Source organism: Ictidomys tridecemlineatus, chromosome 1 (genome assembly GCF_052094955.1).
Source record: "Ictidomys tridecemlineatus isolate mIctTri1 chromosome 1, mIctTri1.hap1, whole genome shotgun sequence".
NCBI lineage: Eukaryota > Metazoa > Chordata > Mammalia > Rodentia > Sciuridae > Ictidomys > Ictidomys tridecemlineatus.
The window spans coordinates 187008657-187029906 of NC_135477.1; the positions used below are offsets into that span (position 1 = coordinate 187008657).

Genomic DNA, 21250 nt, shown 5'->3' on the forward strand with positions numbered 1-21250 from the left:
GCAGTCAGGTCACCCCAGTTTCCCACAAGCTGGTCCTGTGAGTGTGAATGGGAATGTTTGAATTCTTGAGATGGTTTTCCATGAGTAAAAGTTTTTCATGTTCCTGGAGTTAACTACTTCAAGGTTATGGTCATGTTCCAATGTAGAAATGTTAAAAAAATAATTATAATTTGAATTGTTATTCATGATTTGAATTGTTAAGAATTGATAAAATGGCAAAATAATGTTACAAATGTATTTATGGAAGAGAATGAAAGCAACTAATTTATTTGTTAGAGACAGCATTAAAGAACACATGGTCACACAGGTGGCCATGCAGGAGAGGAGGTGGGAAACCCTGGAAGTGCTCTGCATGGAGTCTCAGGAGGTCAGAGGAGGCATGATGGGGAGCTGAAGACAGGCCCTGTAGGTCAGGACCAGACCCTGGGCTTCAGACTTTCACACCTGCACTGGGAGGTACACTTTGCTCAGAAATGATTAAACATATCAGAAAACCAAGAGTGAAATTCCTCTCCAGAGAAAGCTACTGCATGTACAAGAAAACACTGTGGACCTGAGTATCATTGTATTATTCATTATAATCATATTATTCATGATTTTTGCTTCCTCCCTCTTCTCTTTTTATCTTCTCAGAAAACCATAATTTCCAGTAAATGGCCAATGCCACTATGGTAACTGAATTTCTCCTCCTGAGCTCTCCAGATGGCTGGGATCTGAGTTTACTCTATTTCACAGTATTCCCAATGATCTACCTGGGTACCTTGTTAGGGAACCTTCTCATCATCACTATCACCACTGCTGACCAGAACCTGCACACACCCATGTACTTCTTCCTGAGAAACCTGTCCATCTTGGACATGTGCTACATTTCCATCACTGTCCCCAATGCCTGTGTCAACTCTCTCACTGGCAACAGGGCAATTTCAGTGGCTGGCTGTGCAACCCAGATCTTCTTGGTCATTTTCTGTGCATGTGTTGAACTTTTTTTTCTCACCATCATGGCCTGGGACCGCTATGTGGCCATCTGCCAGCCCCTCCAGTACCCCCTCATCATGAACCCCCAGTTTTGTGTCCACATGACCCTGGCTTCCCTGCTCAGTGGTCTGCTGTATGCAGGTGTGCACACTGGGAATACATTCCGGTTGTCCTTCTGCCAGTCAAACGTGGTCCATCAGTTCTTCTGTGACGTCCCCTCTCTGCTGAGGCTCTCCTGCTCTGACATCACCAGCAACATGGTCCTTATTCTTGTCTCTATTACAGTCATTGGTAGTGGCTGCTTTGCTATAATAATAATGTCATATATTCGCATATTTTCTGCTGTGCTGAAATTTCCCACCAGAGCCCCAGGGAAGGCCTTCTCCACCTGCACCCCTCACATCCTTGTGTTTTCCGTCTTCATCAGTTCCAGTGCAGGTGTACACCTGAGGTCCTCAGCAACCTCTGACACCCTTCAGGACATGGTTCTCTCTGTGTTTTACACCATGGTTCCTCCCTTCCTGAATCCTCTCCTCTACAGTCTCAGGAACAAGCAGGTAAAGGAAGCTGTGGGGAGAGTAATGGGAACACAGTTGTTCTCAGGGAAATGATAAAGATGCTTGTCAGCACCATCCTATTTTCTCTGAATGAAGTTCAAGATTAGGTCAAATACTCTTCATATCTGGGTGACACAAGTTAAACTGCCTACTCCAATGTCACTTTGTTTGAATATGAGATTTTTTATTATTTGATTTTTTAATTTACTGTATTATTCCCTGGATTCTGTATAAAATGTGTAATTTACTCAATGTGTCTTTTAACGAGTAAATATAATTTATTTGTTGAAATCATTTTTGGAGGCATGCATTAAAGATTCATCAAATACATTGCAGTACCAGTATCAAGTACTATCACAGAGGAAAACTTTAGCAATCAAATCTGAAGAAAACTTACACTCACATAATCTGCAATTATTCAGGAATTGTCAAGCAAGTTTCTAAGCACTGCAGTACCTAACTGTATCAATTTAACTACTTTGAATGTATACAACAATTAAATCCTATAGAAGTTATAACCAATCTATTTGGAACATGAGAAGAGTAATTCCTTGTCCATGAATAAACAGAGGGCCATGTTTACCACACCCTGTGTCTGGACAGTCAAATTCATCCACCAGGAAGAGCACACAGTGCTTCCTTGGCAGTGGCTGCTGCCAGTCTTTTATTATGTCCTTGAGTGACTTAGTGTAGGGTACTAAGCCTGGAGCATGAGTTGCAGTCAGCTCTGATGGATTATCTCCAACACATCTTACTTCTGTTACGTTTATGATAAAATGCCATGCCTCAAAATTATGACATGGTGGACCATTATTTTCTGGCCTAAATTTCTGACCTGGGTCAACTCTTAAATTTCCCTCAGTTTACTATACTTCTTAAAGTACATCTGTCTGTACTTGTTCCCTAAAACCTTATGGCAGTATATCTGCTCAATTATTATTATTATTATTATTATTATTATTATTATTATTATTATTTTCATTCTTCTTCTTTTTTTTTAACCAAAGATTGAACTTAAGGTCTCATCCCCAGCCCCTTTTTTGTATTTTACTTAGAACTGGGTCTTGTTAAGTGGCTTCAGGCATAGCTCCATTGCTAATGCTGTCTTGGAACCTCTGATCCTCCTTCCTTAGCGTCCTGAGGCACTGTGATTGCAGGCTTGCACCACCACATCTGTCTTGTGGCACTCTTTCATCATCTCCCACAAGTTATTTCTCCCCAAGTATTCTAATGTCCTCACAGGCATATAGTTTGATAATTATCAATAATAAATTACATCTGTTTAAAAACAAGTTTATCTAAGGTTACTTATATAACACAATGAGAAAAAATATATAATATCACAATCAAGATTTTAAATTACAAACTCTAAAAAAACATTTGTTCACCGTTACATTAATATGAAAATATGGAGAAAAACATAAATGTACTTATTACCTAAGAAAATACAAAATAATAAACATATATGACTAATTGATGAATACACTTATTAAAGTTTTTAGGCAAGGGAATTCTTGTAGTAGGAGCAGATGAGCACCTCATCACTGACTGCTGCAGGAAGTCTTGAATTGCTTAACAGGATCCAACCATCCCCACACTGTGTCCCATGGCTTCTGGTTCTCATTGTTCCAATGTTCCGTGCTAGAACAGAAAAACCTTCAAAGAACCCCAGATAAATTCTGTACACTCCACGTTTATATGCATTTCTTGTACAAATATAGCTTACTGAATCCTAGTGAGTGGTATTGGACATTTTACATAGATGACAGGGCTACTTAAATTAATTTTAAATTTAATGTAAAAAGTTGGAAACAAATTAAATTATAAACGACAGATTTTTTGTATAGATGTTAATTTTTTATTTGTCTTAATTAATTAGTTTTACATTGCAGCAGAAGGCATTTTGATACATTGTACATAATTGGAGCACAACTTCTCATCCTCTGTCTGTACATGAGGCAGAGTCATGTGTGGTGCAATCACACATGTATATAGAATAATAATGTCCTCATTCCACTGTCTTCCCACCTCACACTCCCCTACCCTCACTCCCCTCTGTCCAATTTAAAGTTTCTCCATTCTTCCCTAGCCTTCCCCCCATTACAGATCAGCATCTGTGCATCAGAAAACATTAGGCCTTTGGTTTTTAGGAATTGGCTTATTTCCATCAGCATGATATTCTGCAGCTTTGTCCATTTACCTGCAAATACCGTAATTTCATTCTTCTTTAATTCTGAGTCATATTCCTATATATATATATCACATTTTCTTTATCCATTCAGTTGAAGGGCACCTAGGTTTGTTCCATGGTTTAGCTATTGTGAATTGAGCTGCCATAAATATTGATATGGCTGTGTCACAATAGTTTGCTGATATTGCCCTTTTGATATAAACCAAAGAGTGGGATAGTTGGGTCAAGTGGTGGTTTATAGGGGTTTTGTGTTTGAGATTGGGTCAGATATAGGCAAGGACCAATTACTCCAGCAAAGAGATAAGAGCACAAATACATGCAACCATCAATCACACCAACAAAGAGATAAGAGAGCAAATACAGGTAGCAAGAGATTACTTCAAGAAAGAGATAGAGATTCTGAAAAACAAACAAACAAACAAACAAACAAACAGAAACCCTTGAAATTAAAGAAACAATAAGCCAACTAAAAAATCCTCAATAGTCAACATCAACAACAAACTAGATCACTTGGAAGACAGAACCTCAGACAATAAAGAAAAAATATACAATCTTGAAAAGTTGGCCTCACAGTAGAGATAGTAAAAAACCATGAACAGAATATCCAAGAATTATGAGATACCATCAAAAGACCAAATTTAAGATTTATTGAGATAGAGGAAGCTTCACAGATTCAAATCAAAGGAATGCACAATCTCTTCAATGAAATAATATCAGAAAATTTCCCAAGCATAAAAATGAATTGGAAAATCAAATAAAATAGATCAAATGTACAAAATTACAACATATCTACACTAACACACATTACAATGAAAATGCCCAGCATACAGAATAAAGATAGAATTTTAAAGGCCACAAGAAAAAAAAATGAAATTACATATAAGGAAGACCAATTCAGATCTCAGCAGATTTTTCAACCCAGATCCTCAAAGCCAGGAGATCCTGGAACAACTTATTACCAGTTTTGAACTTGATTTAGTTTCTCCTTTGATTGGCTTTTTGTTTAGTGTATTTTTGCCCTATGCTGATTTTCACTGTTTTTTTTTTTTATTTCAACCTCATGGTATATGTTGCTGAGAATGTACTGTACTGAAGGCTTTCTAGTTGTGTATTATTTTAATTTTTGTTTATAATGGAAGGTTTTTATTTTATCTTCAAATCTGAAACTTAATGTTTTTGGATATAAGATTCTTGGTTGGAACCCATTTTCTTTTGGAGTTGGTATATGTTGTTCCAGGAACTCCTAGCATTGAGACTGTGGGTTGATGAATCAAATGAGATCCAAAATAGTTTCCCTCATAGGAAATTTCATAATTTTTTCTTGCAGCCTTTAAAATTTCATCCTAATTCTCTGTTAGGTATTTGTGCATTCATGCGGGTGTTATAATTTTGTTCATTTGGGGATCCTGAAAGACTCTTGTATTTTACTTTCCATTTCATTTCTCAGTTTGCAGAAATTTTCTGGTATTATTTCACTGAAAATATCATGTGTTCCTTTGATTTGTATATCTATGCCTTCTTCTACAGTGATAAATCTTACATTTTGTTTTTTTCATATTGTCCCATAATTCTTGGAATTTCTGTTTATGGTTTCTTACCACCATCTCTTTGTGGTCAATTTTATTTTCAAGATTATAGAATTTCTGTTTGATTTAATTTCATAATCTCTCTTTATTGAAGTAATATTTTACCTTCTGAAATTTGTCTCTGATTTCACTCTTTCCATCATACCTCCTCTGACATCAGCTTAACTGAGCACATTCTGAACTTCTTCTCTGATATTTCTTCCACTGTGTTGTCAATGGATTCTGTTTTTCTAGCATCTTTCTTTCCCTGGGGAACTTTGTTCCCTTGTTTTTTCATGTTGTTCATGTGGCTTCTCATACTGTGGATCTGAGGCCGCACAGTTTCTACCCTATAGACTTATATTATCCCCTAAATTTTTCGGTATCTCATCTTTAAGAAGGAGATCAATATCATCAGCACCCAATGCAAATGCTATCTAGCCTTAAACCTAAGAGCTCTTACTAAATGGCCACACTTTTGTCACAATAAACAGAAATGGTATGATAAATTGTAGTTTACAATATAAATAGTATGTTTGCAAAACGGTTTACTCCTCATTAGCAGAGAGATTCTGTTTAGGAAACTGTATGTATTTCATTAATAAACTTCCCTTTTGATTCAAATCCTCCACTATTTGCTTTTCCTTGGGTTCACCCACTTTCCCAGCTGTCTCAGCCAAGCATCATGTACCTCTTTGTTCCTCAGGGTGTAGATGAGAGGGTTCAACAGGGGTGAGACCACAGTGTAGAAGGAGGTGAAAAGCTTGTCATTCTTTGAAGCAAAGTTGCACTTAGGGTCAGTGTACTCATGGCCACTGTCCCATAAAACATGAAGACCATGAGGAAGTGGAAGCAGCAGGTGGAAAGGGCTTTCATCCTTCCCTCTTCTGACTTCATGCTCCTCACAGCCTGAGCTATGCATCCATAGGAAGCCAGGATCAGCCCAACAGGGATCATGGTGAAGATGACAGCCGATATGGTCATCTGCCACTCATTGTTGGTGGTGTCTCCACAGGCCAGGTGCATGAGGACAGGCATCTCCCACAGAAAGCAATACAGGAAGTGATGGGGGCAGAAAAGCAGCTGGAAGGTGGTGGAAGATTGGAACAGAGACACTATCAGACCAGACAGCCAGACTAAGAAAACAAGCTTCCAACAGAGTGGACGGTGCATGAGGACAGTGTAGAGCAGGGGCTGGCAGACAGCAATGTGGTGGTAAAAGGCCATCTCCACCAGCAGCACGCCTTCTGGGGCTCCAACACAGAGATCTCAAGCTGGAAGAAGGCGACAGGGTAGCTCTGGTTGGTCCTCCCTATGGTTTTTGTCATCAGGGTTCGAACATAATGGTAAGCAAAATTTTGTGTGCAAAATTTGTAGAAAGACTCTACTGCCATTTATTCGGAGAGGACAATGGGATGCAATGACTTTCTTATAAATGTCTGTTTAAACCAACGTGGTTTTGCAGCACCTCTTGTAACTCTTCTATAAAATCTGCAGCCCTTGCATTTCCAGTTGAAAACCTTACATGGTCACCTTAGAATACTTACATGCTCTTTCCAGATTATACACTCAGCCATGTTTATACATGGAATTAAAATTGGAAAAGTTTAACTTTCATTTATCTATGTTTTCATCCCAAAGAAGCAGATATTATTTAGCATTATATGGTGATATTAATAGAAATGCATGGGCTATAGATTATCCCAGAACAAATTGTCCTGTGCCCCCAGTGTAATCTTCAGTACCGTTTTCTGAGTGATTGAAGCAGTACCTGGGTATAGAATATTAAGGAGTGTAAAGAGGGTTGGGCACTACTTCCTTGGCCTTAAGTAACGTAAATTAAAGTACCAAGCATAGCATCCCCATCACTGTTCTTACCTGATGAATGGCTACAACAACCATTGCTGCAGAGAATTCTGTTCCAGAAGACAGGGGGTGACAGGGTACTTCCAGAAACAAGTGCTGACATTCCCAGAACTGGTGAAACTGAAATCACTATAACTGCTGCCTGATTCTACCATATATATGTCCATCATCATAATTCTCAAAAACCAACTAGGAATAAAGTATAAATATCAAGGTATTACCATCCCTGAAAATAGAGATGGACCAGGGGCAGGGACACATGCCTGTAATCCCAGAGCTCAGGGGGCTGAGGCAGAATGATGGTGAGTTCAAATCCAGCCTCAGCAAATTTTTTTAGTGTTAAGCAACACAGTGAGTCCCTGTCTCCAAACAAAAAATAAAAAGGGGCTGGGAATGTGGTTCAGTGGTTAAGTGCACCTGGGTCCAATGCCCAGTACCAAGAGAGAGAGAGAGAGAGAAATGGGGGGGGAGAGAAATATGAATGGGGAGAGGGGGATAGAAAGAGAGGGGGGAATCAAGTGAGACATTTACGGAATTGGTATTATTTGAACATTTTCTACTTGGCAAGGTGGAAAAGGTGTGGCAGAGGCATTGGTTAAATACACTAACTGGGACACAGAACTAAGCACCAGAATACTGATTTTTTTTTGTCTTCCCAGAAACGTAGAAATCTTCCAAAGAAATCAGGAACATGAGAGGCACAGGACACAAAACTTATGTTATGTGAAAGGGACTTGGCATTGTTCATTTGGAAATTAGCCTTTGCATGTTGCCAAATAGTGTAAAATTTTATGGAACATTCTAGAAACCTATCACTGTTCTTCAATAATTGATTCTCATGAGCCTGGTGCTTTGCTCTGATGGGTGGACATACTGTGAACAAGAAATAAAATTCTTGCTTTGGTGCAGCTCAGAAGTCCATGGAGAAAGTATATCGATGAACAAATAAATCATAATGGTCTAATTTTTTCAATCAATGTGTTCTACAAAAGTAAGCAAGGCTGGCTGTCATAACTGCGGATGTCGGTGAAGGGGGTGAGAAGCGGAGATGGCCAAGTGCTGCTGCAGAGAGGACTGGAAGCCAAGCACTGAGCAGGGCGCAGCCTGAGAGCCCAGCAGGGAGGGCAAGGGGACAGGATCAGAGGCCCCAGGCCTGCAGAGGAACTCGCCCCTTGCTGGGGCGCCCACCAAGTCCCAGGACTGACCAGCACCAAGTTGCATTAGGAGTTCCCAGCTTCCTTCTGGTTCCTCATCCCCGGAGTCTCATGAGACCACTTACTTAGGCTGACTCTGGCACTGGATTCTTGCACTGGACTCTCGAATTGAACAAGAGCTTGAGGGTTATCTTCTGGGATTTGTCTTTTCAAATGATACCTACAGGTTCTGGTTCTTCATACAAAGGAAAAAAAATTCAGGTCAATGATATTATGTGTTTACTTTAAAAAAATTGTATTGAATTATATTCTTAAAACATATGCTTTCTGTATAAATGAATTTTGTGAATACTACAAAGAAAGACACATTAAAAAGAAGCAATAAAATCAACTGTAATCCCACTGTAATATCAATAAAATATTTACTATGGAGGCTTGATTTCTTATTTTCATAATACATTTTATTAGATGTGATGTGTAAATACACGGCACTGTTTTTCATAAAGTATGCCAGATATGGATTAGAATCCCGAGTTCAAGAGCATTACAGTTGTGCATACAGCCTCACGTCTTTACACTCCTTCTAAGTATAGATCCTTGAGTGTGATTCAGAGATTCATACTACTTGATCTTAGTGCCAGACTTTGTGTAATGATTTTAATCCTATTTTGGATGTATTTTCTATTCAGGTTTTTCTTATCTAAACACTGAGAAAAATATCTTTGTAAATAATTCCTCCATTCTTGCCATGAGTGCATTTTTTATGAGAGCAACCCATCTCTTTCCAAACTCTATATTGACAGAGCTTCCAAGCAGGGATGGGGGATGCTCTCCCATACCCGCACATGCAGGGCTGATTTTTACCTAACTCATACACCACCAATAAATAACCTTTGTATCTCCTTTTGGTAATTCAGAACTAAGATGGTAAGGCCCTAGTGTGCATGTGATTTACATTTTTCATCACAAATCTATTATTATGAATTCAGGATCATCTGGAAATTCTCACTAAAAGAAAATATTTATGATTCTATTTAAATTTATGTAGTTTTATTTTTCTAAAGAGTATGTAAATTAATAGTACAACTTCCCTGATAATAGGAATTAACCTTTGATCTTATACCTATATTTAAATATGCTTTAGTTTATTTGATATTTTAGCCTTCATACTTAGCCTTGGGTTTTTATATGAACAACACAAATCCCCAATTAAAAGCATTTAATATTGTTTACCATTCTTTCTTCTCCTATGTGATTTTTTTCTTTCTTCATTTTTATTGGTATTTCATTCATTGCCTTTTTTTATACTTTAGGTAAATTTTTACAAAGACATTTGTGTCCTTGTTTTCTAATATCATTTTCTGTACCTAAAGTATAAATCAATTGGATTTTGAAATGTTGAAAAGGAAACATGTTTAATAATTTGAAAAAGACACTTAAAATCTTGAGTAAAATAAGATGAAATTCAAAATATTAAAAGAGAAATAATTAATTTGGAAGTCAAAATATTAAGATAAAATATAATTAATAAATTTGAAAATATAAGTGAATAGAAAAAGAAACTCAATAAAAAGTATTATTCAAAATTCTAAACCACATTGCTTGCCTCAGGATACACTGGCAGACCACAGTCTGTGTTCACATTAGAGTTCTTTGTAGTAAACCATGCCAAACTGAATGAAATTCTTGTTGAATCTTGGTTTAAATTTCAGTGAAGCAAGGACAGCACTTCTCCCTCTGCAAATTTGCAGTCTCAGGACAACTAATGCAGCTTCCTATCACCATCTGAAGCATGAGACAGAATATATACTCCTATGTCCATGAATAATCTGAAATAAAAACACACTCCTTAAGATGTTGCAATAAATAAGTGCTATATGAATATTTTTAGATGAAAACACATTTCTTCTCTCCAGGAAAACAAATGGTAGAGAAACATGGAGAAATGCCATGATACCTAACAGGACACCTCAAAGCAGGTCAGCAAGCCCTGCACAGCCCACATGACAAGGGAGGGGGACTGAAGATGGCGAGTTAGAGGGAGGCTGGGCTCTGGGACCTGGAATTCTAGTAGTGATACAGTTTCTCTGCGAGTTATTAAAGGACCCCCAAAAGCTGCTTGTGCAGCAATCCCGGCCACCATGCTAGCGCAGATCTCCAGGCCTCAGTTCAGTGCAGGACTCCCAGCAGCTCACCCACACAGGACCTCCAGCTGCTGTGCAGTGGTGGGACCACTGGCATCAGCACCCACACAGAATCCCGGGCTGCCCACTCACACAGGATACCCAGCCACTGCCCACACATAGGGCCTCCAGATGTCACTCCCATATGGACCCCCATCTTCCAACATGGGGATCCCACCATATCCTCCATCTTGGGACACTGCAATGACTGTTATAGTCCCCTGCATGCTGTAGCCTGCACCTGGGAACACAGGGCAAGGTTTGGAGACAAAGGACGAGTTCGGGGAGACAACCATCAGCAACAACACTGCAGGCCACAGAGCGTCTCTGAAAATGCCACCCAACACCACCACTCAACCCAACCCAACACGAGACCCCATCTGTGACAGCAGCTGCCTCCATTGTGGGACACCTTTGTCACCATATTTACTTGAGGGAAATCCCAGCTTGGGACACAGGCTGGGGACTAGAAGCAAGATCAAGGTACCTATAGTCCCCAACTACCCCTCTTCCCCTGCTACCATAAACTGGCACAGGGCTTGAGTCTATACTGCTGGTCCCTATCCCCCAAAGCCTGGTCCTGCTCTGCAAGATACAAAACATCTCTCTGTGACAGGTGTACAGCCCCCAGTGTGCTGCCCACAGACCTCCAGAAAAAGGTTCCTGATTGGGAAGTAGAAAGGGAGGGGATAAAGGAGATTCAGTTTAGAGACTTAGAGACCAGGAACTGTGAGTGGTATAGGTGATACAAGGAGATAAGACCAAGTGACCAAGTGCCCACATCGCAGGAGCAGGCCCCAAAGGAGATCCTTGAGGTGCAGTCTCCACTGGGGACCAGCAGATACTATACTCCACCTTGAGGACATTTGATTCCAAGACCAACCTTCCCACTATAAAACCCTTCACCCTCCTGAGGGTGGAGACACCAGGAAACAACAGATAAACCCACCTATCAGATGAGAAGGGAAGCAGGAAGATCCTGACCTCCAACAAAAAACAATCCTTCTATTTTCCTTAGAGATATTTTTCTTCTTTTCTTTCTCTCTCTCTACTCCCACCCTCATATCCCCAACATTTGTGGAACCAAGTACCAATCATGCATTACACTACTGAGGTCTAGGATGTCTGAATAGTATATTACAGTTGTTTAAAAGAATTAAAAATAATTCTTTTATTGCCTATTTTTACATTTTAAAAAATATATGTTTTTTTGTATTCTGTATTGTCTTTTCACTTGCTTGTCTCCCCAAAATAACTTTCTTTCTTTTCTACTCCTACAAATCAACTTTAGATTCTTTTTCCTCTCTTCCTAAGAGCAAATAACTCTGTATTCTCACCTCCTACCTCCTTAACTCTTCATCCTACACCTCACCCCCAGCTTTTTCATTGTCCACCATCAGAAACTACAGACCCTTTTGCAAACCTCCTGTTTGTGTTGAAGATGAGAATTGAACTCACCATTTCTGTATATTGTGACAAAACCATAAACATCTTAATAGCAACTATTTGGTTTAAGGCGGTATGTTTGTATTGTGATGTGTTAATATTGTTCTCCTCACTAAAGGAGAGGTATTGGAATCCTGCAGGGACACCATAAGCCTATAGGATAAAAACTGTAACACCTCAGATCTATAGTGAAGAAGAGAAGACATCTGAACACCATGAACAAACAAGGGAAGAAAGTGCTGTAAACAACTAAGATACTAAATTATTAGAATCCATGACCAGCACAGCAGAAGAAATGACAGAGACAGAGTTCAGGATGTATATTATTAAATGTTTTGTGCATTAAAGGATGATATAAGGGAGCAAAAGTGGCCATATGCCAGCCCCTCCAGTACCCCCTCATCATGAACCTCAATTTTGTGTCCACATGACCCTGGTTTCCCTGTTCAGTGATCTGCTGTATACAGGTGTGCACACTGGGAACACATTCTGGCTGTCCTTCTGCCAGTCAAACATGGTCCATCAGTTCTGTGACGTCCCTTCTCTGCTGAAGCTCTCCTGCTCTGACACCACCAGCAACCTGATCATTATTATTGTCTCTATTATAATCATTGGTGGTGGCTGCTTTGCTATAATAACCATGTCGTATATTTGCATATTTTCTGCTGTGCCAAAATTTCCCACCAGAGCCCCAGGGAAGGCCTTCTCCATCTGCCCCCTCACATCCTCCTGGTGTCCATCTTCCTCAGTTCCATCACAGCTGTGTACTTGAGGTCCTCAGCAACCTCTGACACCCTCCAGGACATGGTTCTCTCTGCCTTTTACACCATGGTTTCTCCCTTCCTGAATCCTCTCATCTACAGTCTCAGGAACAAACAAGTAAAGGAAGCTGTGGGGATAGTAATGCAAAGACAGTTTTTCTCAGGGAAATAATAAAGATGAATTTCAGAATTAGCCTAATTTTACTGTTAAGATTTATAATTAGATGAAGGTGTTCAAATCTGGGCTTTACAAGTTACACTCCCTACCCTGGTATCACTTAATTAAGACCCATGAAAGTTTTAATATAATAATTTTGTGATCTACACGATTATTTCTATTCATCCTTCATAAAATAACATTAGGTTGAATTATAGAAAAAGAGAAAGCAGTAACATATTTAAGCTTACTCCATATATGAGACAACCTGCTGAGCTATGAAAACAATGTCCGCATTTTGGCAATGATACATTTTATCCCAGGCAAAAATAGAAATAATAAATAAATTTGTATGAATTCAAATGGAAACTCTAGAGAGAGCAACCAGAGGTCTCTTGAGGACTCAGAAACTTGACACACAAACCACTGACCATATCTGTGGTACATGGTGGACATGACTCTGAGCATGCTCATGAAGGTGCATGGAGCAGAAGGGCTGCCATTGGCTGCTAGTATCAGTATTGCTCCAGCCTCTGCTGAGATAACCCTGTATTCACACTGTGCCTGCTATAAATTAGAGACTCAATGCATCCCTCTAAGGAAACAGCCCAAAGGACAACTGGATTTGCTCCAGCCCTAAGCATAGGCCTCCCACCTCCACAGAGGCCACCATGCCTAGGAGGGGCAGGTCTCCACCTCATTAGCCCCACTCTGGAGAGTGCTTGATGAATGTTGTGTTCATGAGGAGTCTGTTGTTGGCTCTGCCCTGAATGATGCTACTGGCCTCTCTTAGGTCCTGAGGGATGGGAGGAAAAACAATTCCAATAGTCCAGGGACAGTCCAAGGCCAAGATTGACAGGATTCCATGGCAGGTGATAGTGCTCCTCTCCCTCCATGGCCTGCAGGGAGGTCAGCACTGTGACCCCTGGACCCCTCTGGTACTCCTAGAAGCCTATTCCTCTTCTTCATTACTCTTAACTTTCTTTCCTGATTTCTTAATCATTCCTTCTCATAAATCTAAAAACAGAGGAGTCCTTTTTTTCTGGGATCCCTCACCTGTGAAACACTGCTGAAGGATTGAAGAGAAGGTGTCCATCCACATCATTCTTTCTCCATTAAACTTCTTTCTAGGCATCTGACTTGGTATTCTTTCATAATGATTTTTATATTCTGTACTTTCTTCCTAGACATAGGGAAGGTTATACTAGAAATGATAGTTAACCTGTGAAAGCTAGACCGATCACCAGTACACCTGAGATTGGTATTATTTTAGAAGCTACCTTGTTCTGATGACCAACACCAGGTCCTGGTCACTACATCTCAGGTAAAATGTCCATAAAGGAGTGGAGGCTGTGGCCTTGGCCAGGGTCTTCTGAAGATCATGAGTGAGACAAGGGGACTATGCTCATGGGTCACTCTCTTACTGTCCTTCAGCAGATTTCCCTCTGTGGCTCATCATAATCAGTGTTCCTTCCCTGTGCTGAGCTCTCGGCCTTAGTTTGGTCTGTACCAATATGAGTACAAAAGGTTAAAGATTCCTTTGTAACTTTTGAATTTTCAGGAATGTAGGATCACCCTCGAGCTGTACAATGGTGAACAAGTCAAATACTGAATCCTGTTCTTGGACATTTTCCTTCCTTTCATTTTCCATGGGACTCAAAGTAAAATAAGGTACATAGGCATAATAAGTAGTATTGTCTCTACTGCAGATGAACCACTTACATTTTACTCTTTTCCTAGGCTGGGAGCCCCCTTGGACCATACAGTGACATCCCTCCTCATTGGGTCTTTCAATCTCACAGACCTAGTGGCCTAAAGTCCAAGATGGCTATCGTTCCTAATGGCTGTAGATATAGGATCTTTGTTTGTTCTCTCTTTTTCTGGATCAACACAGATTTATTTTCTTCCTTATTTTTACTTTAGGACAGGTAAAAGGTGGGGGATGAAAGGTCATATTGAAATGAAGACCACAGGATAATAGCTCTGATCAAAACATAGGCCAACATTCTCTACAAAACCTAGCAAAGCAAATCCAGCAGCACATAAGATGGATTATAGAACACATTCATGTGTAATCTCTCCCAGGATACAAAGAAGCCCCTATAGAAGATTACCAACTAATCTCACCTCATGTTATCACAGTGAAGAACAAAACATGTATCAGTGGATACATGGATTTTTAAAGTGCTGGTGTATACATATAATGGACTGTTATTCATCCCTTAAAAATGAAATAGTGATAAATGCTACAATGTAAAATAATGTTGAAAACATCAAGCTGAATCCACATCATAAAAACAACACATATTGAATGATTCTAGTCAAACAAATTGTCTGGGACATATAAATTTAAAAAAAATGGAGATTATACACAGTGGTTTCCAGTGACTCTAATTAATGATAAGCAGAGATATTGTGTGTAATGGATTAAATGGTTCATTTGAAGAAATACAAATATTCTGTAACAAGATGTAGTTGGATATTATGCAATTTTTAAATATAGTATATAACACTGAATTGATAACCATGAACTCTAGCCAAAGTTATCTTTAAATCATTTGCATTTTATCTCAAGGATAAGAAATGTTGCTGCTAAAATGCAGACACTGTTAGAGGTTTTCCACTTACAGGTTGATGAGTGAGAGTTGCCCACCACCCTTAATGTTAACTGATCCCTGTAAACACTCCTCCCTCACATTGAGGAGGGCAGAGATTAAAAAACACAGTGAACACCATCAGTATCTCCTCAGTGTTACTCAATTTTCAATAATAACTTAGGGTGATGCTCAGCAGAGAAGTTCCACTGTGTCATCCACTGTCCACCTTGGCACATAGCCAAGTCCTCTATCCTGGGCTCTGGAGGTGCTGTTGCCTGGTAGTGTGCTCAGGCCTCCTTCTGTCTCTGCAGGCTGAGCTCTAGGCTCCCAGGGGCCCTGCTATCACTGGCCAGGCACCAAGTTCACAAAAATCAGAGATGACTGAGATTCCCACATACCGCATTGTACAGAGCTGGCTGGACTGGTCCATCTGGCTGCAGACACAGTGGATGGGAGATGCCAAGGAGAGACGGGGTTCTGCTCCCAGGTGGAGAACAGGTGACAATCAGGAGTGAGTACTTGGCAGTTAGAGTCCAAGTTTATCTGAGCCTAATTTTGATTCTTTTCAGCAAATTGCAATCTCATGCATATTATGAGGTATCTAAATAAATACTTGCTTCATTCTGCAAGAATAACAGGCACAGAGAAGTCTTGTAAACACTGTAGAATTTACTGTGTTTTCTATTGCATACATATTAGTGTAACTGTCCATAGAGTGCTGTGGACATATGAATGCTGTTTGCAAGTACATAATGTGATCCTTCTTTATTCTGCCTCTTGTTGGTTTAAAATTATACTTTTCAAAATATTTTATTGACCACACACTTAGAAAATGCACAGAATTATCTGCACAGAGAAGAGAGGTGACCAGGAATACATGCATATCATGACAAGAAAGAAAATTGCCAAATAGTTGAATTTATTTAGCAAATGATATACTTATTTTTCAGTAGCATTGAAAATAAAACTTCTAATATGCTATAAAATTGTCATTGAAGCATTTTGAATTCACCCACTTCACCTTTAGGTCATAATAAGAATTATGATCTACTTTTCAATAATTTTTCACATTTTATACTAAAGTTATATCAGGTGTGATGAGCATTGTGTGTCCAGTGGTAAAAATATAAAAATACAGTGGTGCAGCCTTTGGAAGCTCATTATCAAGCTCAGAATATGATAAGTGCCTCTCAACATTCCCCAATGGCTGATCAACAGCATTAATCCATAACTGCTAATACAGAAAAATGTAATTTAGAAAATGATTAATTCCAGTCTCTTATAACCCAAGAAATTAATGGATTGTGCACAGGGGAGTCACAGAAGGGGAGGCAATGTGGGGATCAGAAGGATGGTGGAATTAAATAGACATTATTACCCTATATACATGTATGATTACACTACTAGGATGACTCTGCACTATGTTCAACCAGAGGAAGGAGAATTTGTGCTCAATTTGTGTACAATGTGCCAAAATGCATTCTGCTGCCATGTATAACTAATTAGAACAAATTAAAAATTAAAAAAACATTATGAGCCATAAAAAAGAAATGTTTTGCATTTTTACTTGCAATCCATACACTTCTTTATTTTAAGCACTATCAAGAGAAGTACCCAAAGGAAAAAAATGTCAGCTGTCCCCACTTACAGAGAAAAGCACTTGGAGTAGTATCTCTACATACTTCTGGCATTAAACATATGCTATATTTCCTTGTACTTATTTTTGGACCCTCAAGATATCTAATCTTGGTTTTCTTTATGCCCCCACCTTTTGAATTTTCTAAGGGAATTTTCAGTAAGCATTTTTTCACCAATTAAAGGAGAATGTCGTTCTGAACACTCTAAAATTATGGAGGTCAAACTGCAAAAATTAAAGCCTGTTTCTTATTTCACAAAATCTGGGTGCACAAAGTATTCATAATTTGAAGATCTGCAGGAATACTCCGAGGAACTATGAAAGTTAGGTGATGATTCATGTACTTACTGTATTACATCCATAGTATGAATTTTTCTAGGAGACTCATCCATGAGAAAATTAAGTTAAATTTAGAGAAGTTTTCAAGTTGTAATTAAACCACATAAGCAAAGAAGGACATCAATTAAGTTGATATAATTCAAACTACTTACTAGAGAAATTACTAAATTCTGTTGCAAAAATAAAGACAGTGAATGGGTTAGTATAAAAATAGTGAAACAAAGAAAATGTCTCAAGTGATTCTACATCAGCTTCCAAATCCTAACAGATAGTTGATTTTCCAACTAATATTTGTCACTAATGCCTAGGGTTGGTCAGCAATCACCCATGAAGTGCCCAGAAGTCAGTATACAAGGGGGAAAAGCTGCTAGGTTTTTAATATGGAATTACCTCATCACCCATCACATTCTCAATTTGTCATATATATTTACACCTTAGATATTGTGTTATTATATTTGTCCTCTAATGGTAATCAATTTAAAATACCAATATTTTTTCTTCTTTCCAAATTCTCAAGGTCTGAAATACCTTCACCATATTTATGTCCTTAGTAATATTTGTTGGACGAGTACTGCTTTAAAGATATCTAAATTTGCAAGTGCACTTGACCTCACACCACCCTGCACTGTGTGTGCCACAGCAGTGCAGAAGGGGCAGAGCCTGCTTGGGAGCTCTTCACCTGTAAATCAGTGGCATAAAGAAAGCCAGTCTAAATGAGTGCTCTGAACAATGCCACCAGGTGCTAGGTTATTAACCACTGTGCAGGAAGTCATGCACTGCTACTGAAAGGTAAAATGATGGATAATACAAGATTCCAAATCAAGGAATTTGTACCAGTGACTTGGGGTGATGAATATATATTGATTGGTTGAAAGGTTGTATACCATGTTGATTTCTAAAACTCAACAAAATTGGAAGAAAAATTAGAGATTATGAATAAGTTTTCAGAGGAAAGATTCCAGTGGAGTCTCCTTTAAAGCCCAGTACCTACTACAGGGAAATAGGAAATTAATACATCACAGTAAAAAAAAAAAGTCAGCAGTGAACAAGAGGGTCCCTCAGGCTGAAAGTCAGGTGTGTGTCAGGAGGAACAGATTGCAAGACTGACCGCTTGAAATTCACACTCACCACCAAATTAACAGGAACCTACCTGAGTCTGACCACCCACCTATTGTCTTGGGAGACACACAGACTTCCAGAGGAGCCCAGGCAGGATGAGAAGGAAAGTCTTTTTTCTACGAGCATGTGTGGTTAACTTGACAAGGTGCTGAGGAGGACCCTGGTTTGCAGAGGGTTGAGGAGATGAGGATACAGGTGACTCAGGAGTGAACTGTACTGAACTGCTACAGAATTGTTGAAAATATGAGGAAAACCTTCCTTCTAGGGTTTATAGCCAATTTCAGTTTGTGGGATTGTGACATTGCTGAGAAAGCAATATAACAGAAGGTGTCACCAAGACTAAAGCAAATTATGTGTTGGACAAAAGAAGCTTCAACTTCATGGTGCTGAACATGATATAAAAATATAGAAGGTAAAGGTAGAAGTTTAGGTCAATGTTAGTTATGCTGGAACCTAGAGGTTGAAAAGACATTATGCTTCAGTTGGAGAGGAAAGAGCCTCAGTGGGGGCTGGAACTGTTCTGGCTGAGCTCATGTGGCAATAAGACATCACCATGCATGTCCTGGGGGAGTAGCAGGGAGAGTGGGGGACTGCAGGCAAGTCCAAGTGCAGTCAGGTCACCTCAGTTTTCACAACACTGGACCTGTGAGCCTGGGTGGGAAAGTGAATTCTTGAGATGCTTTCCAAATGAGCCCATTTTTTTGTGTGTTCATGGAGATATATTCTCCACCATTATAAACAGTTTCCTATATATTAAAAAAAGTAGAAAGTAGGTATTATTTACCTTATTAAGTGTGAATACAATAGCAAAATAATGTGGAAATTATATTCATGCACTAAAGTGAAGATAAATAAATTGGAGAATATTAAAGAATGCACTGTACAACAGGTGGCCATGAAGGAGAAGAGGGGAAAACCCCTAGAAATGCTCCACACGGGAGTCTCAGGAGGTCAGGAAAGGCCTGATGGGGAGCTGAGGACAAGCCCTGCAGGTCACACCCATACCCTGGGCTTCAGACCTCCACACCTGCACTGGGAGGTGCACTCTTCTCAGAAATGACTAAACATATCAAAAAACCAAGAGTGACCTTCCTCTCCAGGAAAGCAACAGGAATAGAAGAAATACTTTGAATAAGAATATGTAAAATAATTGAATTTTTTTCAAATAATTGTTATTGTCAATGGATGTTTTTTAACACATGCTAGACAAGTACAGTATTACTGAGCAACAACCTCAGCCCCAAGCAATTGTAATAATCATGTTTTTATTTTTTTCTTTCTATCTCTTATCTATGTATCTTCCCAGACAACTAGAATTTCCAGCAAATGGCCAATGCAAGCATGGTAACTGAATTTCTCCTCCTGATCTCTCCTGAGGGCTGGAATCTGAGTTTCCTCTATTTCACAGTATTCCCAATGACCCACCTGGTTACCTTGTTAGGGAACCTTCTCATTGTACCTGTCACCACTGCTGACCAGAACCTGCACACACCCATGTACTTTTTCCTCAGGAACATGTCCATCTTGGACATGTGCTTCATTTCTGTCACTGTCCCCAATGCCTATGTCAACTCTCTCACTGGCAACAGGGCCATTTCAGTGCCTGGCTGTGCAACACAGATCTTCTTGGTCATTTTCTGTGCATCTGCTGAATATCTGTTTCTCACCATCATGGCCTGGGACCACTATGTGGCCATCTGCCAGCCCTTCCAGTATCTGCTCATCATGAACCCTCAGTTGTGTCCACATCATCCTGGCTTCCCTGCTCAGTGGTCTGCTGTATGCAGGTGTGCACACTGGAAACACATTCTGGCTGTCCTTCTGCCAGTCAAATGTGGTCCATCAGTTCTTCGGTGATGTCCCCTCCCTGCTGAGGCTCTCCTGCTCAGACACCACCAGTAACCAGGTCCTCCTTCTTGTCTGCTGTGCTGATTTGTGGTAGTTGCTTTACATTTATTGCCATGTCATATATTCGCATATTTTCTACTGTGCTGAAATTTCCCACTAGGAAGTCAGTGAAGGCCTTCTCCATCTGCACCCCTCACATCCTCGTGTTTTCCGTGTTCCTCAGTTCTGGCACAGCTGTGTACCTGAGGTCCTCAGCAACCTCTGACACCCTCCAGGACATGGTTCTCTCTGCCTTTTACACCATGGTTCCTCCCTTCCTGAATCATCTCATCTACAGTCTAAGGAACGAGCAGGTAAAGGAAGCTGTGAGAAGATTAATGCAAAGATAGTTGTTCTCAAGGAAACAATAAAGATGCATTTCAGTTCATCCTAATTTCTCTGAGTGAAGTTCAAGATTAGGCCAAATGTTCTTCATATCTGGGTGACACATTTTAAACTGCCAACTCTAATGTCACTTTGTTTAAATATGAGATTTTTATTATTTGATTTTTTTCATTTACCGTATTATTCCATGGATACTTTATAAAATGTGTAATTTAATCAACGTGTCTTTTAATGAATGAACATAATTTAATATATTTGTTGAAATCATTTGTGGAGGCATGCATTAAAGATTCATCAAATACATAGCAGTACCTATATCAAGTACTGTCACAGAGAAAAACTTTACCAATCAAATCTGAAAAAACCTTACACTCACATAATATGCTATTATTCAGAGAAGTGTCAAGCAAATTTCCAAGCACTGTGGTATCTAACTCTATGAATTTAACTAATTTGAATATATGCAATAATT

The 21250-nt window shown here is 39.4% G+C and overlaps 2 protein-coding genes across 2 annotated transcripts; both read left to right on the forward strand.

The window, feature by feature from the left end:
• Nucleotides 1–653: 653 nt before the first annotated feature.
• On the forward strand, nt 654–1586 carry LOC144367244 (olfactory receptor 14C36-like). The gene has a single exon (XM_078022906.1). It carries the CDS (start codon nt 654–656, stop codon nt 1584–1586), a length of 933 nt encoding a protein of 310 aa, XP_077879032.1.
• An 18286-nt stretch (nt 1587–19872) lies between these two features.
• On the forward strand, nt 19873–20783 carry LOC101966518 (olfactory receptor 14C36). Its single transcript, XM_005342836.4, is given in 3 exon segments — nt 19873–20282; nt 20284–20460; nt 20462–20783. Coding segments are annotated over 3 exon segments (909 nt in total).
• The last annotated feature ends 467 nt before the right edge of the window (nt 20784–21250 follow it).